This window comes from Epinephelus moara, chromosome 6 (genome assembly GCF_006386435.1).
Source record: "Epinephelus moara isolate mb chromosome 6, YSFRI_EMoa_1.0, whole genome shotgun sequence".
Taxonomy (NCBI): Eukaryota; Metazoa; Chordata; class Actinopteri; order Perciformes; family Serranidae; genus Epinephelus; species Epinephelus moara.
The window spans coordinates 21316750-21336363 of record NC_065511.1 but is presented as its reverse complement, the minus strand read 5'-3'; the positions used below and the strand labels follow the sequence as shown (position 1 = coordinate 21336363).

Below are 19614 nucleotides of genomic sequence, written 5' to 3'. Positions count from 1 at the left end.
TTGGAGGAGGCTGTTTTAAAATAGATTTAAAGCCTGTAGCAGTGATGAATCTGCACAAACAGGCGGCTGGAGTCCTCACTGACAGAAAATATCCAAAAATATTTAATGGGAAATTTACCTATTGACACTGAGAGCAGCCAGGAGAATGCTCTGAGAATATGGGCACATTTTCTGTTTGACAACTGAGAACACTACAATAGAATAAAGCTTATTTAAGTATAAAAAAGAAAACTGGATCCAAAAATCAGTCTCCCATTCATACTCTATGGAGCAGCTTCACACTGAATACTGAGACGTACTTCTGTGGATTCTGGCTTTGAGAGAGTGTCGCTTATGTTCGCAAATATTGATTGAGCTTCACTAGGTCATGGGAATAGCATGTTGGAGATAAAAAAATAAATAAATAAATGACTAGCCAGCTCACTCAGTGTAGAAGCCCATAGTACAGTCCAAAAATGCACCTGAGGCACTTTGATTGTAGTTAAAAATCCGTTATTAATACACAGATAATCAGTGCATTTCAACTAAAGAGTCTTCATCAAGGTGTAAAATGCACTGGAAACAGATGTGCAATCTAAGAGCTCATGTGAGGGTCATGTTGCAAATGAAAATGACATAAATGTATACTGTAAATAATGAACATATTTAGTTATAAAAACAAGGTTCAATGCCACATAAAAAGGAAACAACAATGAAATAAAATGTGTTACATATTGTGATAAACCTGCACATAGAGCAGCAGAAACTGAAATACATAAGAAATGTATGACAAGGACAAGAAACAAGATGTGTGAACAGACAACAAACTCAACTCTAGATGAGACAGAGATGTCTTTTTGTCACATTATAAAACAATTCTTATTTCATTTTATTGTTATTTCCTTATGTGGCATTATACCTTTTTTTCTTCTTACTAAATGTGCTAATTATTTATAGTACACATTTATGTCATTTTCATTTCTGTCAATGTTTTTTTTGCCTAGTGGGGCTATACCAATACATCATGTGTCCTGTGTCACATGACTCTTAAGTTGCACATCTGTTTCCAATGCATTTTACACCCTGATAAAGATTCTTTAGTCGAAAGACATTGGTTATCCATTTATTAATAAACTGAACCGGCCACTTGTTTTTTATCTTCAAGTGGCTCTCTGTGACTCTCCTTGAAGAGCACCTGATTTTTTTTTTTACAACTAACTACACAATGCCTTAACCCAGTGCAGCACTCCCTATTTTTTCCTGAATAACATGTTGGAATTCTTAATTTTGGCGGTGTTTCCCTTTAAGTAAGAACTTTTATCAAGTCATTAATTCAAAAACCTGTTCACAGGCACGATTGGGCGTCTAAATATAAGATATTCTCCTTAAAATCTATAGAAGTCTGTGGCTCTAAAAGAAGTAGTGCGCTATCAAAGACTTTTAAAAGTGAAAAGAGAAAATTTTAAGACAGAAAATAACACTTAATTCTAACACTTGTGTTTCAACACTGTGTACCAACAACATCTTCACTCTCCACTGTTATCACAGCCTCTCTTGTTTGTGCTTAACTCTTTCCTCTGCCCCTCCACCTCCTCCCTCCCCTCAGAGGAGTAGTGCATCAGAGTCTGGTGTCTGTTCCTGGACGGGGCGTCCTTAAAGCGCAGGCCACAGTCCTCACACGCATACAGGAGCCCCTCTCGGCTGCTGCCTGCGTTTGCTCCCTCTGACTGAGCTTTGGTAACATCACCAGGACGTGCAGCCGTCGACACAGACGACTCTCTGGAGTTTGGAGCTGTGTGTGAGTTGGTGTCTGTATTGTTGGATGTATTCAGCCCAACGCTGGTTGGAGGGAAAGTCCTGGGGCGCCCAGGTGGATTAGCACTTCCTGCTGGTCCCCGATATGCATCCCCGGCTTCAGCCTCTCCAGCATGTTCAGGGGCCAGTCCGTGGACCGTGCGGTAATGGAAGCGAATCCCGGAGCGGTTGGAAAAGCCTTTCCCACAGAAGCTACAGATGAAGGGCCTCTCTCCTGTGTGGATGCGCATGTGGATCTTCAGAGCACCTGACTGGGTGAAACACTTCCCACACTGGCTACAGGAGTAGGGCTTCTCTCCTGTGTGGGTCCTCTGATGGGCCCGGACCCCTGCCAGATGGGGAAACCCCCTGCCGCAAAATCCACAGGAGTATGGCCTCTCACCTGTGTGAATACGCCTGTGGATCTTCAGAGCCCCCGACTGACTAAAACTCTTCCCACAGTCAGAGCAGGAGTAGGGCCGGGCGCCAGTGTGCACATTGAGGTGGATGCGGAGGTTGCTGTGCGAGTTGAAGGCCCTGCCGCACTCTGTGCAGAGGAAGCCGGATGGTTTGTGGGCATGCTCAGAGCGCTGATGCTGCAGCAGCTGGGACGGTCTAGAGAAAGAGGCAGAGCAGTGCATACAGGGATGCAGCGACAACACCGACGTCCTAGCTCTTTCCTCTTGCTGCTGAGTGTGTGTTTGTCTGTGCTGGTGGTGGCAGACCTGAGTACAGGTGGGAAAGGGGTGCTGGCAGGACAAGCAGGGAAAGGGTCCAGAGAGCTGCGGAGCATGAGAGCGGGCCAGCTCAGGGCAGGGTAGACAGGAGGTGATGGGACAGTGGTGGTGATGGAAATGATGATGGGCGTGAGCGTGAGAGAATGGGGAGTCTGTGTCCTCCTGGTGGCTCAGTATCTGGGTGCAGGCTTGTAGGCTGCGATGGCAACACAAGCAGGGGAACATGGAGAGGTGGGACAGGGAGTTAGAGGACGGAGGAGTCTGATCTGGACTCTGAGTCCCTCTGTCTGCATCCTCCCTCTGCATTCCACCAGCCACCCTGGTTTCTTGCTCAGGCGAGGTGCTGCTTGGTTCAGTCGTGTCCGGTAAGCACATGCTGAGGCTCATTGGAGCCGTGCTGCTCAGGTCCTTGGGCTGGCATCCTGCATCCGAGTTTTGGGGTGTGGATTGTCTGGGTTTCAAAGTCTCAAAGGAAGGTGGAGATGTGGAGTAAGGGCAGCCAGGGCAGGTGCAGGCGTTATGCACATCTAGACATAAAAGAAATATGGATTACAATGACATTAACACAAGAAAGTGACTCAAACAATCTTCATGTTGAGCTCTCACCTTCTCTCCTGTCTCTGGCCTGTCCCTTCCGCTGTGATGCCCCGGGCTGGATGTACCGGCGTGGCTCCGCCTCTGACTTATCAGAGACAGGTCGAGGTTGTTGTAGAAGTTCAAGCGACGCACCTTTGAACCGCAGAGCATCACCACCACCTCCACCTCCACCTCCAGTAGCCACGCCCCATGCTGTGTTCAGCATCTCTGGCTGATCCTTCAAGGTGTTTCCAGATGCGATGAGGTCACCAATGAACTGATGCATCTCCATCCAGGAGCACGGAGCGCGCTGCGGGAAGTAAAAGGCGTAGTTACACTGTCTGGATGCATTTAGTGTGAGGATAACCAAAAGTCTATGTTACTGTGCGATGACAAGGAATTATAATGCGTCACGACTTTAACTAAAAAACCAACTGATTTAAATAACGGGGTCGCTACTTACAATGTCGCTACACTTGTCTTTGTCCATGAAATTTAACAAACGCTGGTGATTTCCGGTTCAGCTTTAAACTAACGGTTTCAAAAATGTCACTTTACGGCTAAAAAACAACGTCTTTAATAAAAAAAATGTACGTTCTTTCATTTATTTATTATCATTATGACATTATTACATTTCCACTGTCGCCTGCTCCCGTTAAAACATCTCGTCCCCTAGCAAACATTGTATTTCCGGGTTCTTACGTCACATGATGCGAGTTGTAGTCTTTTTTTTTAATGCCCCTTTTTTAACTTAGAAATATAATATTAATTTAAAAAACATATATAAACGAAACATTAAAAAGTTATTGTAATTATATATATATATTTTTAAAACAAAACAAAAATATCTTTTTACGTTTTAAAACGTTCAGAGAATCTTCAGGAAACGTTGTTTGTAGGCTTATTTATATGCTTTTTATTTATTTATTTTAATAAACGTTACCCAACCTTCAGAAAACTTTCCCTTTAGATTTCTTTTCTTTTTTTTTAGGGAATGATAGATTAAAGAAACTACCAGCAAAATTGTTTTAAATCTGTGTATTTATACATTTAGAAAAATACAAGTCTCACACACAGATTAGTTTTTTTAAAGCCTTTTGTTGATAGTAGTTTAAATGTAAAGTTATAATGGTTTATATTACAGAAAACTAGCACCTATGACTGGCATTTAAAAAATAATCCAATTTAGACTGCAAGATGACAGTAAGAATATACCATAGTTTGAAATTTCAGTTTTTGGAGTTGTGGTCTTTAAATCTCTGTACAGTTTGTTTTGATTTTTCTAATTTAAAACAAGTAATTACCTAAAATTAATCCACACATTTTATCGTTACAATTGGACCATTATCATTATAACTACACACTGATTAGATGCAAGTGCACTTCACAGCAAATCTCCTGAGGAAAAACAGGATGTTCTACTGAGCTTTCTATTAGGATTTTCTGTGTAATGGTATGATCTGCTTAACTCTAAGTGAGAGCAGGATGTGGTTACTATTGTGCAGGAAATGTCAATTTTATTATCTTGGATCAAAGTAATCAGAGAAGTCTGTTTTTCACTAAAATTCTTACCTGGCTGTGGATGTATGATTGTGTTTCTGACTTCCTGTTAAAGGAGACACAAGGCAACTTTTGGATTCAGAACAAAAGACGGACGTCAACAACATATGAAGTGATATTGCATTAAGGACAACTGTTTATTTGCCTTTAGTAAAAACATCAAAAGATACCTGCAGACTGTAAAGATTCAGCAAATGTAAATCACAAGGTGACATTATGTCATGTTACTGATCAGTACCATTATTTGCATTCATTAAATATTCAACATAGTACTAAAGGTCAAGGGTCTGTACACAAAAATGCAAATATTTCAAGTTTTCAACTGAATATGAAGAAATCCAGTGTTTTACTTAACTTAATGCACATTAATAAACCTAAAGAATTAATTTCCCCCACACAAAAAGAAGTACATAAAGGCAGAAATCAGGAATATGTTTTAATGCTGTGGAAAATCCTGCACGATATTGCATAGGCTTCATGACAGTAACAGTACCATTTTTGCTCCGGTGGCCACAAGCTTTACCCAAAATGGAAATAAAACGTATGCCATGATAAGAAAAGAGCTTGGAATGTTCTTAGTTACAGAAGAAACAAAAATATTTCTTATTCTAAACCAAAACTCACACACTCGACTGCTAGTCTAATCGCTAGTTTTCCTTAAGAGTCTTTTCATGATAATGGATAAAGTAGAAAAACTAATTTTGTCATATAAGGGTGTGATGGTAGATACACTGATGAGACAGAAATATATACAATACAGAAGAGTATATGGTTCTGACTGCAGAATAACACCATATTTGGTTTACGTGGCTACGGGCAGGTGTGTCCTTTGCAGGATTTAGACACATCCTCCAGCAGGGACTGTGACCACTGATGGAATTTTATTCTCTTTTTTTTTTTTGCCCACACTCAAAATGTTTATTTCTCTACATCAGCAGGGCGTGAAATATCAATCTCCATCTTTATTTCTTTATCTGTCAGCTGGCAAGATCTGGATGACCCGGAATCAAGATCAGTGCCAGGAGACTGAGGCTCTTTCTTAATGTCTATCATTAGTCCAGAGGATGTTCTGTTAACTTTCGCACCAGAGAGATCCATGGGATCCATGTTACACTGCTTCACTTCGGTATGTGTTGCTGTCTCTCCTGAATTTGTTTTGACAATCATTTTGCTATTGCTGTTTTTAAATTCTTGTCTTTTAGTGCCATTAGCCTCTCCTGAGATCTCAAATTCTTCTGGCTCACTTTTAACAGGAGGAAGAGAAATGTCACTCAGAGCAGACTTAGATGATTTAGACTTCTTTGACAAATCCAGAGGTGTGTCCCATTCTGGATCCTGTTTGATCCCAGTTACCAAATCGAGGGGGGCATTCAGTGGTGCTCCAAGAGCAGCGTTCACTCCTAAATGTTCATTTGAAAAATGCGGGAGAGCCGCTTGAACCTGCATAGCTGAAACTGGTAGTGTGGGAGAGTTTGCAGATGGGAGTGTCAGGCCGTTGGCCTGAGTTGCACAGACAGGAAGAAACACGACAAGTTTAACACCTGGAGGCGGCTGTTTGTCGAGGGTTAGCTTCCATAATCCATCTGATGGACCAGAGCTAGAAGACACATCCCCTGTCACAAGTCCCAGACTAGGAGAATCCGTCACTGGTGCAACAGGGCTGTTTGAAACAGCAGCAGGCACAGCGGCTTTGTTTGTAGGATTTGATGAGTGTGGTTTTGCATTGACCCTGTTTGTCTCAGATGAGGAACTCTTTGAGGCCTGCCGTTTCTTGGGAGCACTCTAAGATGAGAAACACAACAAAAACATCCCATTTTACTCAATGACAGATACAAAACACAAGTGTGACATGTCAGTGTAATGAAGCTGGAGAGGCCTGTAATTAGCTTGAGATAGCTTACAATCACAGTTTAACTTTTAACATCACACCACAGTGCATTTACTAACAAGAGCAATGGCTTAGAGTAACATCGCCGGGTTTGCCTGCCACACGCCCACTCTGTAAACAAGGGCAAAACAAACCCACGCTGCATGCTGCTCCTAGGTCTGGGAGACTGTTGCTAACTTTGGTTAATGCTGGACAGCATTTCAAAGTGTGGTATTCAAACATCGTTTTGATAATAATTCAAATTTGTAACATTAATACTAATTGTGTGGAATTTTACCTTGATTAATCATGAAACCCAAAACCGTTTCATCCCTTCTAGTTTGTAATCTCTTGTCATTTGCAGTTTGAGGCAGCTCCAAAATTTTAAGCCCCCTCCAATTAAACATGTTTTGCAACACTGTTATGTCACTTAGATGTTTGCAGAATGATGCAGAGTTCGACTAGAAGGCTGCTTTTATGCCTGCTGAAGCGAAGCGTTTCTATGTGCTCATTATGTCCACTGTGTTTCCGTGGCATGTACATGTGAGCAGGATTTTGTGACATCATAATTAATTAGGAGGCAATTTGTTGTCTCGACGCAACTTACACTGAGACTTTTCAGTAAAGTAGTTGACCATCACATTCTGGGTTTTTCAATGAGGGAGGACTAGATGTAATTTTCAGCAATGTACTGACCGTTTCACTGATGCTCTGTTGCTCGGGCAACAGCTTTGGTCCCTGTGCACTTCCTGTCAGTTACTGCATTAACAAACATTCAAACAGGAAACACAAAGGGACCCATTTAGAATGTTTATGTTGTCCAGTTTGAAACGGTCTATACTGGGTGACTGAACTCTTTTGGGAGAAACTGTGGACACTGGACACAAATTATTATTCAAAATGGAGTATCCTTTTATGTCTTAACATATGACTCAAGGAGATCTTTAGATGCCAAATAAAAATTCTATTGACAGCCATTTTGTCAGAAAATAAAACCCAGAAGACAAACAGTAGGCAAACACTGATGGTGTAATCTCATTAAACAGATATCTGCAAATGCCTGCAGAATCTGTAGTCAACGGGACAAGACTTGGTATCAGAAGTGTTGTAGTTTCCATGTGTAGTTCAAGAAGTACTGACCAATCATGTTTGAGCTGGCTTTGGTTGCATGCAGGTAAACACGTGTTGAGCAGAAGAGGTGGAACGCACTGACTGAAATGCAATCTTGGAACCCATCTGCTATCGTCTGATGATGATTCAGCTTTTTATTACTTAGTCAAAATGTTGTCTGGACCTGTCTCAAGTTGCCAGTCACACTGTAAACCAGTGGCTCCCATCTGGTCCAGCCACGGGGTCCAGATTTCTCCTTGCTCATAAGTTCAAGGTCCACGGGTTTAATACATTCATACTTGTGTTTGCCCATGTCATCGAGCTAGTTTGCTGTCTCTGTCAAGTAGCTGTACGTGAGTAACTCGCTCTACAGCAGCAGTAGGCACTTCAAAGTAAAAGTCGTGTGCCGAAATTCACTGTACTTAAAAATAAAGTGTTTTTACAAACTCAACATGTTTGCGAGTCACTTGTGGTCCACTCAGAATTGCAGCGTAACCCACTTTTAGACCATGACTCACCAGTTGGGAACCACCACTGCTGTAAACAATGACTGGCACATGGTAGAGGAAGTCTTGGGCCATCTAAACTGGAACCCCTGAAATACTGCCCGTTGCCCTCAGAGGCTTATCATCGTCAGATGATAGCCAATGGCTTCCGAGATTGCTGATAGTGTGAATTTAGTCATTTCTTGTATCAAAATGTTTCTCCCCAGAAACCTACTCCTAAATTCTGGATGTTGGAGTTTCTGCTCTCACCTTCACCACCGAGATGAACTGACTCAAGGGATTTTTATATCTTTGCGATTTCATTTTCATAGAAATTTGCATCATTCAAATTTTATTTTATCATGCTAAACTGAAACCAACGGCTGCATGGAAGGTGGGATATCAGTCTAAAGTGTAAACTTTGAAAGGTAACTTAACATCACTGGAGAATCTTGTTTTTCCTGCCTTCCAGTAATTTAACTTGTAAGTGTGTTGCAGTAATGTACAGGTGTACTCCAGGACACAGTGGGTGACACTATTGGGTGTAAAGCGCTCTTCTGACAGCACCCTTCTGTGATGCTGTGTGCAGTCACAGGTTAAATGGACTTTAAGCTTTCAACTAGAGAGGGCAGAGATAGATAGCTTTTTTAACATGGTATTAAGTTACTCTTTTAAGAAAGTGGCAGCCAGTTTAAACTTATACTGTACATCACTGTAATGCTTCAAACTCACCGCAGGCTGAGGTGTTTGTCCACAGGTCTTGAGGTGGCTGTCATAGTTCTGCTGGTGAGGAAAGCCCAGTCCACAGCTCTGACAAAGGCAGGGTGACTTCCCTGCATGACCGCCCATGTGGGACATTAACAACAAGGCCGACCGGAACCCCTTTCCACACTCAGCACATTTCAGCACCCTCTGGTGAGCCCCTGCATGTTTCTTTAGCTCTTCAGAAGTGTCAAACCTCTGTCCGCACTCCAAACATCTGATCTCGTCCCCTTTAGGCTCCTGATTGCCCCAGCACCCTGTGTCCTTTTTGTGCTGCTGGAAGTCCTCCTGACTGAGGAACTCTCTCAAACACGCCACACAGTGAATGCGTTCGGGCTCACACTTGTGTTGGCGGTACAGCTTTGCCAAGCGGAAGTGGCGGCGACATCGAACACAGGTGTAAGGCAACAAACCAAGATGGGAGAAGCTGTGTTTCAGGAGAGCGTTCTTCTTGCTAAAGGTCTTAGTGCAGTCTGTGCATTTAAAACTGCAATGGCATACCCTCCTCCGATGGCGCATGAGAGATTTTGAAGAGGGGAAATGGCGGCCACATACCTCACATTCCACTTCCAGCCTACATTTCTGCGACTGCACATGGTATTCACACGCCTTCAAAGAAGTAAACACGCGTTTGCACAGGTCACACTCGTAAAACTCATTCTCAAAGTGAGTTCTGGACAGGTGGAAATTCAAATCTGCCTCTGACGCATAGCTCCTCATACACACACGGCACTGGAGCCGAGTCACTTTGGTCTGGGCGTGCGTGCGCAGGTGGACACGGTAGCTGTAAATCTGGCAGAAGCGCTTTCCACATTCAGCACAGCAGTACGGGCGTGCTCCGGTGTGCAGGTTCATGTGGTCCTGGAGCTTAAATTTGGAGGGAAGCTGGAGATCACAGACACTGCAGCGGTAGTTGCCTGAATGACTTGACTCTGTGGAAAATTAAAAGTGAAAACAGATAAAAGTTGAGTTGTAAATTTAGCAGGCAGAAAGAAATCTTAAAGTGATTGACATTAAAAGTAATTAGATATAGACTGAAATATCAGTGTGCATTTAGTACGACCTTATATAGAATTTAAAAAAGTAAGGTTGGTTATATTTTTTTATTATAGTAAGCAAACCCCATGAAAATACAATAACAAATGTCTAAAGCAAGATTTATGGTTGCATAGACCCTACGCACGTCGCCTACGTCGTTGTGAGCATTTTTACTTATGCGGTGGTGTGTCTGTGTCACTCTGCAGTTACACCTCCAAAACACTAATCGGCGGCAGAGGTTTCTGTTAAGTGCTGTAAAGTTTAGTTGATTCAAAACACATTAAATATGGCTTAATAGAGACAATATCAAACACAAGTACACAAATTGGCTTCACTATAACTCAAACACTTGTGTTAACCCGGACGCATTTCCCCCACAAATACAACATGCTAACATTATTAGCGCCAACCTATGGCATTTTACGTTGTATAAATTAGCATAGCTACTAGCCATCTTTTCCTCTTCTCATATAAAACCAGGGACAACAGCGACATTTGACAAAGGTAACGGCACATAATTTGGCTCCATTGTAACTTATTAGATTCACAGACAAAACAACCGTCATACTAAACATGTATCCAAAGAAATACAACATGCTAACGTTATTAGCGCAAGCCTATGGCATTTTACATGGTATACATTAGCCTAGCAACGAGCGGAGATTTCCTCTGCTCATATGGAACCTGGAATAAATCCCAAAGTATAAATTCCTGAGGGATAAATTCCACACAAGATTTAAAATGCTATTTTGTGGAGGCTTTACTGTCTTCACAATTTATTATTTCTTATCTGTGGGAAAAAAAGTAAATAAAAGCTTTGTTTCCACTGAGGGAAATGGTATCAGTATACAGAAACAGACAGGAGGTCTGCGTCACCTGACTCGTAGTTACAATTCTGGGGAGGTGCACGTCAGGCTAGGGCTACAGCGTTGATTCAACGCAGAAGTATAAATGAACTTTAAGTGTGTGAGTTTTCCCGCAGTGTCTGTTTTACTCATTCATTCTTAAAACAGGTTACAAATATATACTCTGTTTTTTGAGGCTAAAATTTCCAAAACAGCTAGGCAGTGTAATTCTTAACAAACGTTACTGAAACAACAGTAAACACAATGTTTGTTGGGGTCTATTTTCAGCAGTGGATGAATACACATTTGGAGCTCTAGGCGTGTTACCTGGCAGCAGGACAGTGTATGTGGGATTGAGTCAAAGTAAACAACAATGCCCAGATCCACTGCAATAAAGGAACGTGTCACCAAGTGCAGCAGTTTGGTTTCTTTAAGTGTTTTTAGTCAGTTTTTGGAGGAAATTTTTGATCTGTAGCGAAGAGACACTATGTCAGGAATCAGAGACAATACAAGACAATTGTTTGTTTCACCAGAATTGTTGACAATAAGAAACATATGTTTTAAAAAACTGGATATTATGTCATTCCAGCCAAACCTTCTGTGCTTGAAGAGACTGTAAACATTACCCTACCATGTGCTTATGAGAGTCAAAATGAACATACCATTGTTCAGTCCCTCCTCATCCTCATCATAATCCTCTTCCTCATCAACCTCTTCCTCCTCATACACATCTGAAACCTCGCTGTCATCTGAGTCATCATCCACATCCTCCAGCATCTCTGCTGTATCCCCTTGTGCTGTGTCTCCATCATCATCACCAGCTTTATCTGCACTGTCACCCTGTTCAGTTACCAGCTGAGGGAGGTCTGCAGCTTCTGGATCGTTCCCTGTGAGCTCTGACACTTCAAGAGTCCCTCTGCCTTGTACCGTGTGCCGTGTACAGGCTTCTGACAGAGGGGATGAAACTGCTGTGGTTTGGTTGCTGTTTGAGGTTCGTTTGGGTGTATCTCTCACCGAGGTCTCCAGCGGCTGCACGACGTCCGTGTAACCCAACTCTGTTAGCTGGATGTCAATGGTGTACTCAATAGACATGGCTGCTGGCTGATGAGTCACAGAGAGTAGTGAAACACAGGTGTTAAATGAGCATTAACACAAAGAGTTGTAAGTTAAAGTTCAAGACACAACGTGTATGTTTACGAATACAGGTACATTTGCAAACATTTCGCCTCACCTGTCGAGCGACTACATCTGTGGCTTTTCCTCCGGCTCTTCGTTTTCCGCTCTTAATTTCTGCAGAGCTTGCCAAACAAGTTCCCCATGGAAATTAATTCATGACGCACCTTAATGCACTGTTGGCACCTCGTTCACCTGGTACCTGGTCAGCGTGGCTTCACTACATGTAGACAATAAGCTCTACCCTCAGTGTTCGCTTTTTAACTCAGCGGAAATGAGACGCGAAATGTATACGAAAAGCACACAACAAACGCCTCAACACCATGTGAACACAGAGCGATAACAATTAGCCGATAAGCTAGCTGCAAACTGGCATAACCCGATCATAGAAGGGGGAAATGAGGAAAACAAATGAACCACCACAAGGAGCGGAAACGCGTGTGGGCGCTCGAGCACACCTGCTGTCCAGGAGTGGTATTACATGACAGGACATTTATGTATATCAGCTGGGTACTTTAATTTAATGCTACTTGTTTGATGGGAAATATTGTATTTTTTCTGATGTTTTTTTTTGTTATATGTACATAAAATAACACAATAGTATATCTAAAAGCTGCAACATTAAAATACTGCGTGCACATTAGTACATTTATATAAAGTAATGAATTAATAAAACAGATATAATAGTAATAAAGCCTGACAGGTGTCATCATGCATAATGGGTAACTTTTGATATTTTTTTTTAATTTAATTTTTTTTGGTACTTTACAAACTAAAGAAATAAAATAAAATAGATTAAAATAAAAATAAAACTCCATCTTTGGTGCTGTGTGACATTATGATACTGTATGTACATTTGTACTTTCTTTACCCTCTTATCAAGGTACTCATTACAGCCCATTTTAACAAAGAAGCCCATTTTTTTTAAACTTTTAATTAATTTTTTGCAGGTAATACTCATATACTGTAATTATTACACTGTGATCAGTAAAATATTGAAATAATCTAATAAAAGTCCACAGAATATTATGTGTTACATTATTTGATTATTAATACTGATTAATATTAGTAGTACTGTGTTTTGTCAATGTGGAGCCAATTATAATGGCCTAATACTGTCTACTACTGGTTTTAATTATTTTATAAGATTATCATACATAGTTAAAATATTTATGATATGATATTAAATATTTAAAAGATTTAAGTAACTATAGCTCTAAAATCAAATGTTTGTTGGTAAAAAAAAAAAAACACATCTTAATCGGGATTCTAGTAGAAGCAGAGAGTAGCAGACGTCATGAATCCCCAAGTACCAGTAACTTAAAATAATGGTACTTGAGTGAATGTAATTAGTCAGTTTTTAACCACTGCAAGTGTCGGATGGCATGAACACAACCAGGCACTTGGAGCAAGTTTAAATAAAATGAATATGCCCTGTCCAAAAAACAAAAGTAGTTGATATTATCAATATATATTTAATGACTCATTAACTTACTCAATTTTAAAATAAAAAAGGCAGTTTGGAAAACCGTACACACATTATTTCAACTCTCTTGCATTCAAATGTACATTACAAAATATCTTCATGTGACAATACAGTGTGTAAGTAGTCTATCTAAATATGAATACTAGAGGAGACACACAATAACAGCATGCCCCAAACTATGAAAGACACAAGTGTGCTTGGACAAAATGTGCAGCATTGAACCGTTACATTTCAGCTGCCCTGAGCTTCTCGCCGAGCAAACAGTTAATATTATAAATCTTGTGATCCTGAATTAGACGTGAGAACAAAGACAAAAAGGCAAGTTCTTTCTTCAGCAGCCTCCCTTAGGATGGCACGTTTTATTACATTTTTGCAGTGTCCAGACACATTGCAGTGGGGAGAGAAACAATCCAATCAGTGAAAAACACATATTATACACAGTTCCTTATGGGACTCTAAGGCATTAAAGAGTCATGAGTTCCATTTAAGAAATGTCTAAGACATGAAACATTATTTTAATAAGTGAAAAATTAAAAGGAGTCTTTTTTGTACTGCAGACAATTCAGGATTATAGTGGATCATTTCTGCCCACACGTCAAACACTCCGCATTGAATCTGGAGCACTAAGCCAAAGTAAATTAATTTTAGCAAAACATAATCATGTTATTTTAAAATTCTTCCTCGATGAGACTTAATTTAGAAAGGAACATAATCAAAAATATTAAAAGGTAAAAAAATGCACAATATGAACCAGAAGCTGTACATAACACATTTCTTTTGACAAACTGTCTAAACATTCAAACATAGTATCTCTACTAGGCGTCTAATTTGCTTCAAAATATGTACTTACCCAATTTGTTTTAAAAATTAAAAAAAAAAAAAAAAACAGAAAAAAAAAACTTTTTTAAAACCACAGAGTGAGTTGAACTCAAGACACCACCAAGTAATAAATTCACACCACACGCATTTCACGCTTAAAAAAAACTTAAACAAATCATTTAAAAGTTAATCAAAACAATTTTTTTTTTTTTTTTAACAAATAAACTATGTTTTGTGGCAACGGTTGTAATAGATGGATTTAACATTTGGTTAGTCAATTTGGGAGATGTGTTTGTCAAAAATCAACATCAGCTCATATTCAAAACTCAACTTAAAATCCAAAACCTGCTAAAACTTCATTCTCAAAACTATTTAACTCATCTGAAACCATCAGCTGTAGCATCAGATCTCCAATGTTAAAAGAAAAAAAAAGGACAATTCTTGACTAAAATCTTCAAAAAACATACACTTTCTGCAAAGTCCGCTTGTCTCAATTATCTTTTTGCACTCATGTTTTCAGGCTTTTCCTCCGGGTGGCTTTTTTGGTGAGCTTTCAAGGTGCGCTCACGGCCAAAGCTCTTTCCGCAGGTTGGACAGGCAAAGCGACCCACGGCGTGGGCCCGTGACATGTGGGCATCCAGCTGCTCAGGACGAGCAAAGCTCTCTTCACATTCTTCGCAGGGATGGGCTTTGCGCGGGGTGTGTTTCTCCTTCTTGTGAGCACGGAGCTGAATCAGGCCGGGGAATGTGAGGTCACATTCAGGACAGGGGTGTTGACGGGCCGGAGCAGCAGCATCTGCTTTTGGTTTCTTCTCCTTTGCTGGAGACTGACTATCATCCTCGGGACTCTTCTTGTCCTCGGTTTCTGATTTCCCTACTGCTTTAGAAGGACGGCCTCGCTTCACTCCACCTGCTTTTCCCTTTTCCTCTGCCAGAGGTGCTGCTGGTTCTGATGTGCTGCTGGCCTTCACCGCCTCCTCGGGCGCCTCTGCCTCATCCTTCTTTTTCCGCTTTCCCTTTTTCTCAGCAGCTGCCGCGTCTTCAGCTTTGATAGGCCGTCCACGTTTCTTGAGGGCTGAAGCACTGCCGTTGCATTGCTGACCTTCAGGGTATTTCTCCTGGTGGGCTGTGAGCTCTGTTTCTGTTTCAAAGCCCTGACCACACTTCTTACAGCGGTGGGTTTTCGACGGGTCCTCTGGCTGTTCTGCTGTCTCTACGTCTGGGCGGGGATGCTGGGTCAGGCGATGAGTACGCAACAGTCCAGCACTTCGGAAGGTTTCGTTGCAATCTTTACATACCAACTGCTTCTCTGGACATACCTGTCTTCTATGGGTTGTGAGCTGTGAAGGTGAAAAGTAGAAAAACAGAAACATTTAGCATGATTTAGAATGGGCTTTATATTCGTTTTGCCATTCATGGTGTTCTTTAGTTTTACTAACGCCAGGGACCTTTATTTTCAAGCACAAACAGCATACTTACTTCAGAGAACGTTTTAAAGCTCTCCTTGCAGTGGACACATTTGAAAGGCTTGTCATCCTTGCTGTGTGTGGGCTGGTGCTGCGTCAGTTCCTCAGATGACAGAAATGTGCGGTCACACACATAGCACGTGAACAATGTGTTTCCCTGTGAAGAAATAAAAAAGAGGGGTCAGACTTAGATGACAAATTGTAACTTAAAGCTAGCATGGGAAAATTGCTGGAAAATAATGGGTGCCTAAAACATAAGAAATCTGCTTTTTTAACTATTTAAGTTCTTTCAAACAGATAATTAAGATGGAAGAGAAAAGAAATGGGCACTACAACTTAAAGATCATACAACTCATTGTAAACATGTAGGGTTGATAACAGACTGTGGTTATGAAAACCAGTCAGAAACACCAATAAAAAGTGTACAAGAAAAGAAAAAATGCAAGTGGCACAAATTGTTACCATTTCTAGTGATTGAATTTTATTATTATATTGTAAAGCTTACCTGCTGAAGCTGTTGCTTATACTCTTCCCGGTGGCTCTTCTTCATATGCCTCTCCTTGGCTTTGGCACTGCAGAACGTGATGAAGCACTGGAAACACTGCAGGTTTTCATGCTGGTCTAGAAGGGCAGCAGACCATGCAAAGAAAAAGTTAATCTTTCAGCAGCTCTCAGGTAACTGAGTTTAAGCTGTGACAATGATACCACTTACAGGATTGGACAGCCGGTGCAGGAGGCCCATTCAAAGTGATGGGTTTGTATGGTTCCGCTGGCTTTTCAGGGGGAACCTCTGGAGGTGGATCTGGCAATCCCCGTCCCATCACTATCTCCTCTATGTTCAAAATCTCAGAGTCCATCCTGCTGTACTGGGTGGTCTCAACAGGCACTCAAAACAACTTTCCTGTAATCAATAAATGAACAAGGAAGACAACATTATTAAGTTAAATGTCACGTGTGAATAACAGCGGCTTGACTAACAGCGGGAACATACCACTGTTTTAACTTATCGTGCACATACCGTCAATTACGTTACGTTCCAACATAAACGAACAGATAATATCCCTGCTAACGTTAATTAGACTGAGATAATTCTAATACACTGGTTTATAGACACCACGGCATGTTTAGCCTCGGGGTTGTTTATCTCCTAGTCCAGTTCCCCATAGCTAACACTCAAGTTTCGGCTCATCTTGGTTAACGTTACGTTACTGCCGTTAAGGCCGCTAGCTAAGCTAACTAGCTCCACGAGAGCCAACGATCCGGCCACCCGTTAGCCGATTAAAATGCCTTAAAGTGTCTATCTGGTGAACAGTAGTCAATTTCAAAATAATGTTACTGCTTTAGTTTAACGCCTGTGCACGCTGACGATGCTAATTACAAAATACAAACCCGCCGAGCGCGCTAACGCTAGCTAGCTAGCTTGCAAGCTAACGTTACTGTTTAGCGCTAACAACACTGGCTGCCATTCAAAGAGGATCGAAGACTTTTCGTGCCTTTTAACATGTCAAGTTTTAACTCATTGTTCGGAGCTTACATACATCTGCTATGCATCAATATAGTGCACGTTGCCATATAAAACCAAAGCAAACTATTTAAATAGCAAATGTAAAATTGACGTTTACGTTACCTCAAACCGCTTTTTGAAGGTAGTTTGACTGAAAGAGTTGACCCTAAAGAAGAACTACAACGGATAGATAGGACACTTCCTGGTGTGTGGTTGTGATAGCCGTTGGCACAACTAAGATGGCTGCCGTGTGGTCTTCTTCGGTACTATGATGTTGATGTTGATATAAAACTAAACATCCGATTATAAAAAATGGACCAGCCAAGTCCTTCAGAGGCGAAAACAGAGAAGCATTTGCATCGTAGTGGGTGCAGGTAGAAACACAAACCTTTCATGGAAACAAAGCACATGAATTCTACAGTATAATAACACTATAGTGAAATATCCTGTTTCAAAATGTTACAGCACCTGTTAATATACTGTATTAAATAATACAATCATTTTAAAAGACACACAATAGGACAGGTTTATCTTTATGAACATGGCTTTGAACAATTTGAACTTGCCTCCTTTTCTATTCAGTCTGATTCTATGGTTGATCTTCGTCACGTGACCCAAGACAACTCGTGAAAAGCTCATTTTCATTCACTGTAATGTCATTGTTTTGTTTACCTTCTTTTTAATAAATAGAGGTGGGACAAACTCATTGTTTTTGTTTATGTCTCTACAATGAAAGGAGTGTAAATAAGCTTACATATTAGTACAACTAATAGTCTAAACTGTAGTCTATTTTAACCTCAGTCAACTTTTCACTTGTCTCAAGGTCTTGAAGCTGTATTCCAACTCCACAACATCTGTTTGTACAGTTTTCTCTAAAATGATATATATATACTTTATAAGCTCACACTCCTGCAGCAGGGGCGTAAGCACCATTGCTCATCGTTTATCAAACGTAGTAACTCACATCAACTCACATCATCTGTAACTTGTTGACATCAGTCTTGGAGAGAACACAGTTTACCTGACTGCTGTTCCTGCACGTCACTCTCATGACAAATAATAAAGTTCTGTTTCATCCTTTCATTAAAGTTGTAGACATTGACACCCGCTTTGATACGAAGGGGAGGAGGGGGCCTTGCGTAAATTACGGAGCCTATGCAACTTAAGTAATGAGTGTACGGCTGTTCGGCTGTTTGAGGGACACTTCAAGCACACTTGGGGGCCCTAAGCAGCTGCTTAGTTGACTTGCGTCGCACCAGCTCTGGGGCAATGGGCATAGACTCAAAGTCTGGGCCTTGTGCATGAGCAGTCTCCATCCGTGGGCCCCCCACCCTTCCTCTCTTGATCCATGTCTCTCTCTCACACACCTTTTGAATATATATATTAAAAAATCCCCCTCACCCCACCCCCCATGGGAGTGGTGGTGTGTCTTCCACAAGCTCGGGTCCAGTACCAGAGGCCTGGGAGTTTGAGGGTTCTGCGCAGTATCTTAGCTGACTGCACTCTTCTGGACAGAGACCTCAGATGTTGTACCTAGAATCTGCTGGAGCCACTCTCCCAGTTTGGGGGTCACAGCTCCAAGTGCTCCAATTACCACTGGAACCACTGTTGCCTTTCCTCCCCACATCTATTCTAGCTCCTGTTTCAGCCCTTGGTATTTTTCGAGCTTCTCGTGTTCCTTGTTCCTGATGTTACTGTCGCTCAGGATTGCTACATCAATTTCTTTTCTTTCTTTCCAATTTCCCAGGCATGACCGTGTACATTGGTGCTCCAGCAGCATTAACTGTCACTCACTCAGCACAAGGTTCTGTCTTTCACCCAATTTAGTCAGCCAGTTTTAATTGAGTTATGGCACTAATTACTACAGAATAAAGCCATTGCAAACAAAACTAGACGTTTCATTCCAAGCTTATCATGGGGCCACCTTCTATTGGGGCCCTGGGTCATCAGTCCCACTTTTCCCCCTGCTAAGACACCGCTGCCCTGTAGTAAGTATAGATGTATGTGTATAGTATACTCAGTTTACAGTTATTTCAATATTAAAATGATCTTAGTGATTTTCACTACTACTACACAGTATCGATACATATTTAATTGTATGGTCTTATTTTGAATGCTTTTTGTCAAGACATTTTGATATGTCACAGTGGGGAAAACATGTTAATAATAAAATTATTGTTGGCTGAATTCAGTTTACCTGCTTCAGTTTCAGGGTCCTGGTATTGTGTAAGAAATGTCACATTGTCATGGCTTACAGGGACAGTTGACTAGAACAGAGCCACCGTTGATGATACTAGGAACACCTGTGTGTTTTCTACTGTGACAAGTCAAAATGTCTGCCATGAAAAAGGTGTACTGTGCAAACATTTGTCAGGTGTCTTAAAAAAATGCAACAATTCATGTATTTGTTCAT

General features: G+C 41.2%; 3 protein-coding genes across 4 annotated transcripts; all 3 read right to left on the bottom strand.

Moving 5' to 3' along the window:
• Nucleotides 1-135: 135 nt before the first annotated feature.
• On the bottom strand, nt 136-3873 carry si:ch211-79k12.2 (uncharacterized protein LOC568844 homolog). Its single transcript, XM_050047082.1, has 3 exons — nt 3550-3873; nt 3117-3396; nt 136-3037 (listed from the first exon to the last, which is right to left on the bottom strand). Exons 1-3 carry the CDS (start codon nt 3574-3576, stop codon nt 1506-1508), a joined length of 1839 nt encoding a protein of 612 aa, XP_049903039.1. The 5' UTR covers nt 3577-3873; the 3' UTR covers nt 136-1505.
• An 883-nt stretch (nt 3874-4756) lies between these two features.
• On the bottom strand, nt 4757-12343 carry wu:fe05a04 (zinc finger protein 852). Its single transcript, XM_050047574.1, has 4 exons — nt 11985-12343; nt 11416-11854; nt 8841-9802; nt 4757-6428 (listed from the first exon to the last, which is right to left on the bottom strand). The coding sequence occupies exons 2-4, from the start codon at nt 11843-11845 to the stop codon at nt 5565-5567; spliced, it is 2256 nt and encodes a 751-aa protein (XP_049903531.1). The 5' UTR covers nt 11846-11854; nt 11985-12343; the 3' UTR covers nt 4757-5564.
• Nucleotides 12344-13720: 1377 nt separating this feature from the next.
• Nucleotides 13721-17464, bottom strand: LOC126392077 (putative zinc finger protein 66). Of its 2 annotated transcripts, none has more exons than XM_050047231.1 (5): nt 17325-17464; nt 16410-16598; nt 16203-16318; nt 15711-15854; nt 13721-15571 (listed from the first exon to the last, which is right to left on the bottom strand). In XM_050047231.1, the coding sequence occupies exons 2-5, from the start codon at nt 16552-16554 to the stop codon at nt 14726-14728; spliced, it is 1251 nt and encodes a 416-aa protein (XP_049903188.1). In that variant the 5' UTR covers nt 16555-16598; nt 17325-17464; the 3' UTR covers nt 13721-14725. The 2 variants fall into 2 exon arrangements, with proteins under 2 accessions (XP_049903188.1, XP_049903189.1); XM_050047232.1 differs by lacking the exon at nt 17325-17464 and adding an exon at nt 16716-17098.
• Nucleotides 17465-19614: the final 2150 nt, after the last annotated feature.